At 41.6% G+C, this 12,769-nt stretch overlaps 1 protein-coding gene across 1 annotated transcript in view; it reads left to right on the forward strand.

Moving 5' to 3' along the window:
* LOC117497929 (GDNF family receptor alpha-2-like) overlaps window positions 1–12,769 on the forward strand; it is a 54,538-nt gene that overhangs the window by 24,755 nt on the left and 17,014 nt on the right. The window contains 2 exon segments of the mRNA XM_034149960.1: window positions 11,689–11,888; window positions 12,174–12,361. Of these exon segments, the coding sequence (XP_034005851.1) occupies window positions 11,689–11,888; window positions 12,174–12,361 (388 nt within the window).

Genomic DNA, 12,769 nt, shown 5'->3' on the forward strand with positions numbered 1-12,769 from the left:
ACGCACACAGCTGGGAGACCAGGGGACACTAAAGAGTGACGCACACAGCTGGGAGACCAGGGGACACTAAAGAGTGACGCACACAGCTGGGAGACCAGGGGACATAAAGAGTGACGCACACAGCTGGGAGACCAGGGGACACTAAAGAGTGACGCACACAGCTGGAGACCAGGGGACACTAAAGAGTGACGCACACAGCTGGGAGACCAGGGGACACTAAAGAGTGACGCACACAGCTGGGGAGACCAGGGGACACTAAAGAGTGATGCACACAGCTGGAGACCAGGGGACACTAAAGAGTGACGCACACAGCTGGGAGACCAGGGGACACTAAAGAGTGACGCACACAGCTGGGAGACCAGGGAACACTAAAGAGTGACGCACACAGCTGGGAGACCAGGGGACACTAAAGAGTGACGCACACAGCTGGGAGACCAGGGGACACTAAAGAGTGACGCACACCTTCAGACAAATGGAGAACGAAAAATAATTGGAGGAATTCAACAACTTCTAAATTTCATTTTCTTTCAGATTCTGGCCTTTGACTGCCTCAACATGTTTTCCATTTCACTGGCTGCCTCACCATCACTCCATCAGCAGCTTGTGATTGGCACGCTGCATAACAACACACACACACACACACACACACCACACACACACACACACACACCACACACACACACACACACGCACACACCACACACCACACACACTCACCACACACACACAACACACACTCACACACTCACACACACACACACACACACACACACACACTCACCACACCACACAACACACACACACTCACACACACACACACACACACTCACACATTTCACTCTGTTTCACCGAGTGTGTTTCGGCCTCCACAAACGTTCTTCTGAGGAGTGTTTAAATGTCACAAGCCCCCGAGCAATACAATCGTCATTTAGGCTTTACTATGAGTGTGTGTGTGTGGTGTGTGTGTGTGTGTGTGTGTGTGTGTGTGTGTGTGTGTGTGTGTGGCCAAACAGCTGTGAAATAGACTCGCAGCTCTGTAAATTGGGTTCTGCTCTCTCAGATTAACACAAACACGGTCCAAGCAGGGGCGCCGCAACCAATGTGACTTCAAAAGCACACTCTATATCCACACACACACACACACACACACACACACACACACACACACACACACAGAGAATGCAGTGGTGCAGGTGGTGTGAAACATCTAATTTATTTCCAACAGGCGACATGTAACACCTGCTATAAACACACACACACACACACACACACACACACACACACACACTAGCAGAAATCCTGCAGAAACGTTGTGTTTGTTGCATGTTTTTAAAGCTGTTTGTGTTGAGTCTCTGAAAATCACCTGTCCACTGAAAGCATGAAGATTCACAGCGAGAGTCGGCGAATGCTCAAAGCAGATAAAGAAGGGAGAGAGGGGGGAGAGGGGGAGAGGGGGAGATGGGGGAGGGGGAGAGGGGGAGAGGGGGAGAGGGGGAGATAAGAGGATAATACAGAAGTGTGTTAAATAGCAGCGGCAGAAGAAAGAGCGCCGGGACATTAAAGTAAGTTTCAGACAAGACTGTCACAAATTGATTAGAGGGAAAGACTCAGCGTGACTGTGTGTGTGTGGTGTGTTGCTGTGTGTGTGTTGGTGTGTGTGTGTGTGTGGTGTGTGTGTGTGTGTGTGTGGTGTGTGTGTGTGGTATGTTTTACAAAGTGAGTTCCATAAGAAGTGAACTGTCTTCAGACTTTAAAATCGCAGCAGTGAGAATATTTGAAGGGCTGAACAATGTGTGTTAGCAGATAATAAGTACTATAAAGTTAGTGCAGGGATGTTGTATTTCTGTGTTGGTCCCTGAACGCATCATCTCCCTCATCCTATGGGACTCCTCCATGTGTTTTTGGATTATTAGAGTAAAATAATCGGTGTCAGACAAATTAGATTTACACGTTTAGTTCAGCAGGAAAATCCACATATTAACACCACTTCAGGATTTCTGAAGTCTTTAGCCCAACATTAGCCACCTTTAGCTTAGCGGTGGTGACGTGAAGTCATGTGACCGTGCTGTAGTTCCTTTATAGCCCAACATTAGCCACCTTTAGCTTAGCGGTGGTTGACATGAAGTCATGTGACCGTGCTGTAGTTCCTTTATAGCCCAACATTAGCCACCTTTAGCTTAGCGGTGGTGACATGAAGTCATGTGACCGTGCTGTAGTTCCTTTATAGCCCAACATTAGCCACCTTTAGCTTAGCGGTGGTGACATGAAGTCATGTGACCGTGCTGTAGTTCCTTTATAGCCCAACATTAGCCACCTTTAGCTTAGCGATGGTGATGTGAAGTCATGTGACCGTGCTGTAGTTCCTTTATAGCCCAACATTAGCCTCCTTTAGCTTAGCGGTGGTGATGTGAAGTCATGTGACCGTGCTGTAGTTCCTGTATAGCCCAACATTAGCCACCTTTAGCTTAGCGGTGGTGACATGAAGTCATGTGACCGTGCTGTAGTTCCTTTATAGCCCAACATTAGCCACCTTTAGCTTAGCGATGGTGATGTGAAGTCATGTGACCGTGCTTTAGTTCCTTTATAGCCCAACATTAGCCTCCTTTAGCTTAGCGGTGGTGATGTGAAGTCATGTGACCGTGCTGTAGTTACTTTATAGCCCAACATTAGCCTCCTTTAGCTTAGCGGTGGTGACGTGAAGTCATGTGACCGTGCTGTAGTTCCTTTACAGCCCAAACATTAGCCTCCTTTAGCTTAGAGGTGGTGATGTGAAGTCATGTGACGTGCTGTAGTTCCTTTATAGCCCAACATTAGCCTCCTTTAGCTTAGCGGTGGTGACGTGAAGTCATGTGACCGTGCTGTAGTTCCTTTATAGCCCAACATTAGCCTCCTTTAGCTTAGCGGTGGTGACGTGAAGTCATGTGACCGTGCTGTAGTTCCTTTATAGCCCAACATTAGCCTCCTTTAGCTTAGCGGTGGTGATGTGAAGTCATGTGACCGTGCTGTAGTTCCTTTGAAGCCCAACATTAGCCTCCTTTAGCTTAGCGGTGGTGACGTGAAGTCATGTGACCGTGCTGTAGTTCCTTTATAGCCCAACATTAGCCTCCTTTAGCTTAGCGGTGGTGATGTGAAGTCATGTGACCATGCTGTAGTTCCTTTGAAGCCCAACATTAGCCTCCTTTAGCTTAGCGGTGGTGATGTGAAGTCATGTGACCGTGCTGTAGTTACTTTATAGCCCAACATAAGCCACCTTTAGCTTAGCGGTGGTGACGTGAAGTCATGTGACCGTGCTGTAGTTCCTTTAAAGCCCAACATTAGCCTCCTTTAGCTTAGCGGTGGTGATGTGAAGTCATGTGACCGTGCTGTAGTTACTTTATAGCCCAACATAAGCCTCCTTTAGCTTAGCGGTGGTGACGTGAAGTCATGTGACCGTGCTGTAGTTCCTTTATAGCCCAACATTAGCCACCTTTAGCTTAGCGGTGGTGACGTGAAGTCCTGTGACCAGCTTGTTTGTTTTAGACTCAGTTAAATTATCAGAGAAACAAGCTAAGCACACGTTAGCCTTTAGCACGTAGCTGCTCCGCCCTGTTTACAACGTACATCTTTAAGGCTACGTTCAAGTGCTGCTAAGGAAAGAAAGTGTTGTCTCAGTTCAGGTTTGTCGGTAAATAAAGGACATTTCTATTAAAGTGTCGAGTTAAATGTCTTTTTGTTCTTATGAGCACCATTATGATGTTTTTACTTCAGCGCTGTTAACACCTTATTAGCTCACTGCAAGAGACGTTTCATTTGACTTTGACTCTGACAAAAGTGAGCAGCACCACAGTGAAGGGAAGAAATACAAGAAAACACACCACACACACACACACACACACACACACACACACACACACACACACACACCACACACACACACACACCCTCAGCTGTGTCAGTAGTTTTCTCCTCTCCCTGTGGATTATCTGCTCGGCTTTCTGCTTTTTCAGCCTCTCGTCTCTCGTTTCCTCGTCACCTTTTTCACCTTTTCTTGCTCCCTCTTTTCGTCTCCTCTCTTATCTTCTCATGTTTCCTTCTCCTTTATCTCCTCCCATTATCTTCGTTTCCTCTCCTTTTCGAGGTTAGCTGCTGCAGTAACATCAGACGGAGTCATGTGATCACATTGTTAAATAAGCAGATAACACATTTTAGGTAATTTTCCAACACCAGTGAACCTTCAGCCTTAAAAGGATCTGTTTCTGCTTCAAACACTGCTTTTTAATATTGATTAATTATAAGATAAGATCAGAAGAACTTTATTGATTCCAATTTGGGAAATGTTACACTTCAGGCTCTTTGACGTTTAAAATGTGCACATTTTGGGACTTTTAAGATAATCATGAAGACAGATAGTAGATCTTAAATAAAGGTATTTGATTTCTGATCTGATCGACCCCACAGAGCCTCAGTGTTTCCATTCAGGTCAGAACAGTTTGCATTTATGGATGAAATGTGAAAGGCAAGATTTTCTCCGAAAGCGTTTTCATATGGATTTTAATAGGCTGGATTAGGATTAGCGCTGGCATTAGGATTTGGATTAGTATTAGCCTGTTGCTACATGATCCGTAGCCTGAATGCAGCTTCAGCTCAACGCAATTATTTTGTATTTCTGTCAGCAGGACGCCATTCACTCAACATGGTTTAAACACACTATTAAAAAAAGAAAAGTCTGTTATTTTAACAGCAATTAGGGTTTGAGTTCATCCTCCGTCTGTTTGGACTTTCTGTTCTTAGTTAAAGTTTTTCTTTGCAATGCGGCTAACAGTCACAATTAATGCATGAATAACGCAGTTTAACCTATGACTCAGGAAGTTCTTTAAAAACTCAATCAAAGCAAATTATAATGTGTTATAATGTGTGAGGTCTGTATGTGAATATTCACCTTCACACAGCTCCTTCTGAAATCAAGAGTGTGATGCATTATGTAGTTAAAATACACAAAGTAAAAGTAATCATTGTGCTTTAAACCTAAGGTGGCCTGCAACAACCTACAAGTCTCCATTAGGAGAAACAGATATAAAAACACAAATGTTCCACGTGAAGAAACATCTGTAAAGGCTAACATAACACTTCCTGGGTTCACATTGCTTGAGACTAAATAGGAAATTACATAATATAGTATTCAGATGTTTTAAAGGTTTAAATGGACACATTGGGCTGGAGGATTTTCTCATAATATAAGTATCTTAGGCCCCGTCCACACGGAGACGAAACCGATTTCGAACCGAAGTCGATATCAAAAAAGTCTTCCGTCCACACGGAATCGGCTCAAGTAACGTGTCCTTCCACACGAGACCGCTCGACCCGCTGGAGAGGCTGTAGTACATATACCGGGCCTGTAAGTGGCGCTGTACTTCCGCCACAAAATACACCAAAAGCAGCGAATAAGATAAATAAAAGTGTTAATCCCACCCGAAGCATATCCTGTAAACAGAAAACCATAATTTATTCTAAGAGGAACATTCATAACCTGTCCCTATCATTTGTGTCCACTTTAATTGTCTCTCCATGACGGTATGTTTGTGTCTTTATCATGTTCTGTTGCTTTTACCTCTTAGAATATTTGTACGGCGTCCCTGGGTGTCATGAAAGACGCCTTAAATAAAATGTATTATTAAATAAATGTATTATCATCTTCTTCTTCTTCTTCACATCCTCCTTCCTTTATCTCTCTCTCTCTCTCTGTGACAACCCAACCTCCTTTCCTGTTTCCTCCCTCCTTCTCTCCCCCCTAACTCCCTCCAGTTCTGCTGCTGACCTCGTTAGATCATGTCTCACTGCTGAGAATATATGTATATAATAAAGAAGGTGTGTGTGTGATGTGTGTGTGTGTGGTGTGTGTGTGTGTGTGTGTGTGTGTGTGTGTGTGTGTGTGTGTGTGTGTGTGTGTGTGTGTGTGTGTGTGTGTGTGTGTGTGTGTGTGTGTGCCGCAGGGATGTGTGTGTTGAGAGGTTGTGTGTGAGAGAGATAACAGGACGACCCAGGGCAAGTCTCTAATTGGCCGAACTCCTGCCAGGATACTGCCTCTGTACACTTATTTATTTATTTATTTAAGTATAGTTATATATATGATCCCTCTCTAGTGTATATATAAACGCTGTCCTATTATTGCTTTCTTGTTCTTCTTCTGCGTCTAAACATATAGAAATGTGAACATAAGAGACAATGAACACTAAGTACTAACTAGCAATAAGTACATATGAACATAGAGTTTTATGTTTTAAATCATGTAAAATTCACCTGAAAATAAGAAACTATTCATTTTTTTTTAAAACATCTGAAAGGAAGTTAAGAATCGTAAAATATTCCAGCTCTTCTCCTTGACTGAAAAAACATCACACAATAATTTGGTCTTTAGTGAAAAGAGAGAGAAGTTTTAATCAGACCAAAAGGGAAAAAAAATGTTAGTTCTTAATTTGGACTTTCCCAGAATTCTTCATAAATTCCCATAAAAAACTTTTATATATTTTTTATGAAAATCTAAGAATTCTGAAGAAAAAAAGTTAGAAACATTTTTTTTTAATGAAAATTTAAGATTTGGGAGAAAAGGTCAAAATCAAGGTAAAACATCGGAGTCCCTACAGGACAGTTACGTAAGTAAACAAAGGAGTTCAACGGAGGCGTTTCAGGCAGTTTAGTTTTTAGAAACACAATGTGGAAATACTCGTTAAATTAAAAGTACCTCAGATATTTACCAATACTTTCTTTACTTAAAGGGGACCTATCATGCAAAATGCACTTGTGTACGTCTTTTCTACATGAATATGTGTCCCCGGTGTTCCAGGGAACTCACCAAGTGTCAGAAAACACAACCCTCTCTATTTTCCTCCATACCCAAATCTCTAAAAAAGGGGCTGCAACGGATCTGATAAAAACTGATCCAGATTTGAACACTGTCCTGACGTCAGGACAGTGGCGCTACGGCTATTGGGCCAACTCCACCAATCAGGAGGAGACAGCCACGGCCATTGCCGTTCGAAAGCGCTGGAGACGCTGTAGTACATATGCCAGGCCTGTAGATGGTGCTGTTCTCACAGAATCAGCCCTTGCAGAGCAGAGCTAGAAATTGTCAAATTGAGCGAAATGAGGCATGGCTAAAATGCATGATCTGTTTGGTATTTTCAAAAAAAAAAAAGTATAAATATACCTTATATAGGTATGGTCCTACACTATATTATTCAAATATAGCATGATAGGTCCACTTTAAGTTGATTTTAACAAACCAACAGAAGAATATACAGCTCGTCAATCCTGCAGCCTTTCCTGGAAACACTACCAGACTGTGTGTGTGTGTGTGTGTGTGTGTGTGTGTGTGTGTGTGTGTGTGTGTGTGTGTGTGTGTGTGTGTGTTTTGTAAGTGTGTGTGTTTGCTGTCAGTAGGTATTTGAGGTTTTAGAGCAAAATCGAAGCAGACTTTGTCAGTGAGAATAAAACACTCACTGCAGTACTCCCATCTTGTTCTCTCCTGACTGTGTGTGTGTGTGTGTGTGTGTGTGTGTGTGTGTGTATGTGTGTGTGTGTGTGTGTGTTTGTTTGTGTGTATGCGCTGTCAGTGTGTGCGCTGTCGGTGTGTGTGTGCTTTTGGTGTTAGCATACAGTGTCAAACGAGGTTATCTGCAGGGGAAGCAGCACAGTGTGAATCGCTCACTGAACACACTGATACTGCACACACACACACACACACACACACACACACACACACACACACACACACACACACACACACACACACCCCACTCTGGTTAATTGTGCTTAATTGCATGTGACAGGTGTTGACAGCTCCCAGCGGTGGCCTCTCCATCACCTCTCTCTCCCTCTCTCTCTCTCTCTCTCTCTCTCTCTCTCTCTCTCTCTCTCTCTCTCTCTCTCTCTTCGTAGTCATTTAGTGTCTCTTTGAAATCATTTTTTATATCTTTGTAGTCATTTTGTGTCTCTTTGTAGTCATTTTGTGTCTCTTTGTAGTCATTGTGTGTCTCTTTGAAGTCATTGTGTGTCTCTTTGAAGTCATTTTGTGTCTCTTTGTAGTCATTGTGTCTCTTTGTAGTCATTGTGTGTCTCTTTGAAGTCATTGTGTCTCTTTGTAGTCATTGTGTGTCTCTTTGAAGTCATTGTGTGTCTCTTTGAAGTCATTGTGTCTCTTTGTAGTCATTGTGTGTCTCTTTGAAGTCATTGTGTGTCTCTTTGAAGTCATTGTGTCTCTTTGTAGTCATTGTGTGTCTCTTTGTAGTCATTGTGTCTCTTTGAAGTCATTGTGTCTCTTTGTAGTCATTGTGTCTCTTTGTAGTCATTTTGTGTCTCTTTGTAGTCATTGTGTCTCTTTGTAGTCATTTTGTGTCTCTTTGAAGTCATTTTGTGTCTCTTTGTAGTCATTGTGTGTCTCTTTGTAGTCATTGTGTCTCTTTGAAGTCATTGTGTCTCTTTGAAGTCATTGTGTGTCTCTTTGTAGTCATTGTGTCTCTTTGAAGTCATTGTGTGTCTCTTTGTAGTCATTGTGTCTCTTTGTAGTCATTTTGTGTCTCTTTGTAGTCATTGTGTGTCTCTTTGAAGTCATTTTGTGTCTCTTTGTAGTCATTGTGTGTCTCTTTGTAGTCATTGTGTCTCTTTGAAGTCATTGTGTCTCTTTGAAGTCATTTTGTGTCTCTTTGAAGTCATTGTGTGTCTCTTTGAAGTCATTGTGTGTCTCTTTGTAGTCATTGTGTCTCTTTGAAGTCATTTTGTGTCTCTTTGAAGTCATTGTGTGTCTCTTTGTAGTCATTGTGTCTCTTTGAAGTCATTGTGTCTCTTTGAAGTCATTTTGTGTCTCTTTGAAGTCATTGTGTGTCTCTTTGAAGTCATTGTGTGTCTCTTTGTAGTCATTGTGTCTCTTTGAAGTCATTGTGTCTCTTTGTAGTCATTTTGTGTCTCTTTGTAGTCATTGTGTGTCTCTTTGAAGTCATTGTGTCTCTTTGAAGTCATTGTGTGTCTCTTTGAAGTCATTGTGTCTCTTTGTAGTCATTTTGTGTCTCTTTGTAGTCATTGTGTCTCTTTGTAGTCATTGTGTGTCTCTTTGTAGTCATTTTGTGTCTCTTTGTAGTCATTGTGTGTCTCTTTGAAGTCATTGTGTCTCTTTGAAGTCATTGTGTGTCTCTTTGAAGTCATTGTGTCTCTTTGTAGTCATTTTGTGTCTCTTTGTAGTCATTTTTTATATCTTTGTAGTCATTGTGTCTCTTTGTAGTCATTGTGTGTCTCTTTGAAGTCATTGTGTGTCTCTTTGTAGTCATTGTGTGTCTCTTTGAAGTCATTGTGTCTCTTTGTAGTCATTTTGTGTCTCTTTGTAGTCATTGTGTCTCTTGTAGTCATTGTGTGTCTCTTTGTAGTCATTTTGTGTCTCTTTGAAGTCATTGTGTCTCTTTGTAGTCATTGTGTGTCTCTTTGAAGTCATTGTGTCTCTTTGTAGTCATTTTGTGTCTCTTTGTAGTCATTGTGTGTCTCTTTGTAGTCATTTTGTGTCTCTTTGAAGTCATTGTGTCTCTTTGAAGTCATTGTGTGTCTCTTTGTAGTCATTTTGTGTCTCTTTGTAGTCATTTTGTGTCTCTTTGTAGTCATTTTGTGTCTCTTTGTAGTCATTGTGTGTCTCTTTGTAGTCATTTTTTATATCTTTGTAGTCATTGTGTCTCTTTGAAGTCATTGTGTCTCTTTGTAGTCATTTTTTATATCTTTGTAGTCATTGTGTCTCTTTGTAGTCATTTTGTGTCTCTTTGTAGTCATTGTGTGTCTTTGTAGTCATTTTGTGTCTCTTTGTAGTCATTGTGTGTCTCTTTGAAGTCATTTTTTATATCTTTGTAGTCATTGTGTGTCTCTTTGAAGTCATTTTGTGTCTCTTTGTAGTCATTTTGTGTCTTTGTAGTCATTGTGTGTCTCTTTGAAGTCATTTTTTATATCTTTGTAGTCATTGTGTGTCTCTTTGAAGTCATTTTGTGTCTCTTTGAAGTCATTGTGTCTCTTTGTAGTCATTGTGTGTCTCTTTGTAGTCATTGTGTGTCTCTTTGTAGTCATTGTGTGTCTCTTTGAAGTCATTGTGTGTCTCTTTGTAGTCATTGTGTGTCTCTTTGAAGTCATTGTGTGTCTCTTTGAAATCATTTTTTATATCTTTGTAGTCATTGTGTGTCTCTTTGTAGTCATTGTGTGTCTCTTTGTAGTCATTGTGTGTCTCTTTGAAGTCATTGTGTGTCTCTTTGTAGTCATTGTGTGTCTCTTTGAAGTCATTGTGTGTCTCTTTGAAGTCATTGTGTGTCTCTTTGAAGTCATTGTGTGTCTCTTTGAAGTCATTTTGTGTCTCTTTGTAGTCATTTTGTGTCTCTTTGTAGTCATTTTGTGTCTTTGTAGTCATTGTGTGTCTCTTTGAAGTCATTTTTTATATCTTTGTAGTCATTGTGTGTCTCTTTGAAGTCATTTTGTGTCTCTTTGAAGTCATTGTGTCTCTTTGTAGTCATTGTGTGTCTCTTTGTAGTCATTGTGTGTCTCTTTGTAGTCATTGTGTGTCTCTTTGAAGTCATTGTGTGTCTCTTTGTAGTCATTGTGTGTCTCTTTGAAGTCATTGTGTGTCTCTTTGAAATCATTTTTTATATCTTTGTAGTCATTGTGTGTCTCTTTGTAGTCATTGTGTGTCTCTTTGTAGTCATTGTGTGTCTCTTTGAAGTCATTGTGTGTCTCTTTGTAGTCATTGTGTGTCTCTTTGAAGTCATTGTGTGTCTCTTTGAAGTCATTGTGTGTCTCTTTGTAGTCATTGTGTGTCTCTTTGTAGTCATTGTGTGTCTTTGAAGTCATTTTGTGTCTCTTTGTAGTCATTTTGTGTCTCTTTGAAGTCATTGTGTGTCTCTTTGTAGTCATTTTGTGTCTCTTTGAAGTCATTGTGTGTCTCTTTGTAGTCATTGTGTGTCTCTTTGAAGTCATTTTGTGTCTCTTTGTAGTCATTGTGTGTCTCTTTGAAGTCATTTTGTGTCTCTTTGAAGTCATTTTGTGTCTCTTTGTAGTCATTGTGTGTCTCTTTGAAGTCATTTTGTGTCTCTTTGAAGTCATTTTGTGTCTCTTTGAAGTCGTTTTGTGTCTCTTTGTAGTCATTTTGTGTCTCTTTGAAGTCGTTTTGTGTCTCTTTGAAGTCATTTTGTGTCTCTTTGAAGTCGTTTTGTGTCTCTTTGTAGTCATTGTGTGTCTCTTTGTAGTCATTGTGTGTCTCTTTGAAGTCATTTTGTGTCTCTTTGAAGTCGTTTTGTGTCTCTTTGTAGTCATTGTGTGTCTCTTTGTAGTCATTTAGTGTCTCTTTGAAGTCGTTTTGTGTCTCTTTGAAGCCATTTTGTGTCTCTTTGAAGTCGTTTTGTGTCTCTTTGAAGTCGTTTTGTGTCTCTTTGTAGTCATTGTGTGTCTCTTTATATTCGTTTCGTATCTTTGGACGTAATTTTGTGTGGCTGGTAATCATTTTGTGTTGTTTTGTCTCTTTGTAGCCCTTTGTGTCCCCTTGTTGTCATTTTGTGTCTCTTTGATGTCACTTTGCATCTCTTTTTGGTTACCTTAAGACTCTTTTAACGGATCTTGCAGTCATCTAGTGTCTCTCAGATGATTTATTTTCCTCTGACGTCCCTTTAATCTTAAATCTTTCTTCTTCGTACCCTTCAGACTCGTCTCTGTCGAGGATGAGCCCCTGCTCGGAGGCGGGGAAACCCTGTAACCCGTGTCTGGACGCGGCGAAGTCGTGTAATCTGAACGAGACGTGCAAACGCCTTCGATCTGCATACAACTCCATCTGCAGCAAGGCCACGCCCCCTCAGCCCACGCTGGCCAATCAGGAGCCCTGCAGCCGCAAGAGGTGTCAGAAGGTGGGTGCAGAAATACCTTAAAAAATATATTTAAAAAAACTGGGTTTATTTCTAAAAACCAAGCAGCAACATAAAAAGACATGGCATTGTAGAATATAATATATATATAATATGTTCAAATAATTAAATAAAAAACTGAAAAACACACAATATTTTTTTTAATTAGTTCTTTACATTGCCGGAACTCACGAGAGTTTCCCTAAGAATATCCAAATGGACCAATCAAAAGTGCGTATTCAACCATGTGATGTAAAGAATGAATAAAATGCCCCCCTCTGTGCCCAGGCTCTGCGTCAGTTCTTCGAGCGAGTCTCCTGGGAGCTCAGCTACCCCCTGCTGTTCTGCTCCTGCTCGGATCAGGCCTGCGCCGAGCGCCGCCGCCGCACCATCGTCCCGTCCTGCTCCCACCAGGAGAGAACCAGGCCTTCCTGCCTGGAGCTGAGGGCCAACTGCCGCTCTGACGCGCTCTGCAGGTGAGAGCTAACGCTACCTATCGATATCTTTATCTATATCTATAGATATAAAGGAACTACAGCACGCTCAGACGCCCTCTGCAGGTTGCACGTTTTTAAACTTGAGGAAACTACTGTTTACCACTTAGGCAGCTAATGTTGGGCTATAAAGGAACTACAGCACGGTCACATGACTTCACGTCACCACCGCTAAGCTAAAGGAGGCTAATGTTGGGCTATAAAGGAACTACAGCACGGTCACATGACTTCACGTCTCCACCGCTAAGCTAAAGGAGGCTAATGTTGGGCTATAAAGGAACTACAGCACGGTCACATGACTTCACGTCACTACCGCTAAGCTAAAGGTGGCTAATGTTGGGCTATAAAGGAACTACAGCACGGTCACATGACTTCACGTCACTACCGCTA

This window comes from Trematomus bernacchii, unplaced genomic scaffold (genome assembly GCF_902827165.1).
Source record: "Trematomus bernacchii unplaced genomic scaffold, fTreBer1.1, whole genome shotgun sequence".
NCBI lineage: Eukaryota > Metazoa > Chordata > Actinopteri > Perciformes > Nototheniidae > Trematomus > Trematomus bernacchii.